The sequence below is a fragment of the Bos mutus genome, chromosome X (genome assembly GCF_027580195.1).
Source record: "Bos mutus isolate GX-2022 chromosome X, NWIPB_WYAK_1.1, whole genome shotgun sequence".
Taxonomy (NCBI): domain Eukaryota; kingdom Metazoa; phylum Chordata; class Mammalia; order Artiodactyla; family Bovidae; genus Bos; species Bos mutus.
The window spans coordinates 115,890,773-115,892,098 of record NC_091646.1 but is presented as its reverse complement, the minus strand read 5'-3'; the positions used below and the strand labels follow the sequence as shown (position 1 = coordinate 115,892,098).

General features: G+C 49.6%; 1 protein-coding gene across 1 annotated transcript; it reads right to left on the bottom strand.

The window, feature by feature from the left end:
* Nucleotides 1–358: 358 nt before the first annotated feature.
* On the bottom strand, nt 359–989 carry LOC102267647 (anionic trypsin). The gene has a single exon (XM_070366118.1). It carries the CDS (start codon nt 782–784, stop codon nt 359–361), a length of 426 nt encoding a protein of 141 aa, XP_070222219.1. The 5' UTR covers nt 785–989.
* Between the last annotated feature and the right edge of the window lie 337 nt (nt 990–1,326).

The following is a 1,326-nucleotide window of genomic DNA, read 5'->3' as shown; positions in this document are numbered from 1 at the left end:
AAACTAAAAACAAACAAAAAAAAATGATCCTCCCAAACCTTTGGTAATTTCTCCAAAACAATGTTCTCATCGACTCCACATTAGGACTTACTGGGAGTCTTAAAAAAGACCCAAGCCCACGGCCAATCGTAGGCCAACTGAGTAAGAACTTGTTGAGGGCTGGACTGAGGCACCGGCAGTTTCCGTACCATCCCAGGTGATCGTAATGTGTAGCCTGGTCCACTGCCACAAATGAGCCCTACTCCACCTGTGCGACTAAAATCAACTCACATCTTGCTTGAACTACAGTATACTGAAAAGTAACCCTATCATCCCTTCCCTCAAACACACCATATTTATTTATTTATTTATTTATTTTTTAGATGAGGCACTCGGTGCCTGCGGAAGCACAGGCACTGGGCAGAGCCAAGGTGGACACCCGGGCATTGATGACTGCAGGCGTGGAGAGTTTGATCAGCAGGATGTCATTGTCCAGAGTCCAGCTGCTGTACTTGGGGTGGCGGATGATCTTGGACGCATCAATGAACTGCTCACCACCCTCCAAGACATCAATGTTGTATTCTCCCAGCCTCACCTGGATGCGGTACTGGTAGCAGTGAGCCGCGGACACCACCCACTGGTCATTGATGAGGGAGCCCCTGCAGAAGTGGTAGCCAGCATTCAGGGACACCTGGTAAGGGACGGAATTCTCCGCGCAGGTGTAGCCCCCGACGATCTTGTCATCGTTGTCCGAGGGGAAAGCCACAGCAGCTCCCACAAAGGCAAGGATCAGCAGGGGATGCATGGTGGAGAAGTGTGAAACACACCATATTTAGATTTCCCCCTCGCATTCTCATGTCTGCTTCATTTTAGATAAAGGTATCAAAAAAAGTATTTTCCCCAAATAGTTCCCTTTCACAGTTTTGCAGTGTCTGGTTTGGGTACTGTCTTCACTAAACAAAAATGGATTTGGAAGTCCCCTGGCAGTCCAGTGGTTAAGGGGCTTCCCAGGTGACACAGTGGTAAAGAATCCACCTGCCAACGCAGAGACAGGGGTTCAATCCCTGATCAAGAAGATCCCCTGGAGGAGGACATGGCAACCCACTCCAGTATTATTGCCTGAGAAACCCCGTGGACAGAGGAACCTGGCAGGCTACAGTCCATCAGGCTGCAAAAGAGTAGGACACAATTTAGCAACTAAGTACACACGGACACACGGACTTCTCTGGTGGCTCAGATGGTAAGGCGTCTGCCTACAATGCAGGAGACCCGGGTTCAATCCCTGGGTCGGGAAGACCTCCTGGAGAAGGAAATGGCAACCCACTCCAGTATTCTTGCCTGGAAAAT

Excerpts from the sequence above, each read along its gene's own strand:
- LOC102267647 (XM_070366118.1), bottom strand. The coding sequence starts at position 784 with ATGCATCCCCTGCTGATCCTTGCCTTTGTGGGAGCTGCTGTGGCTTTC.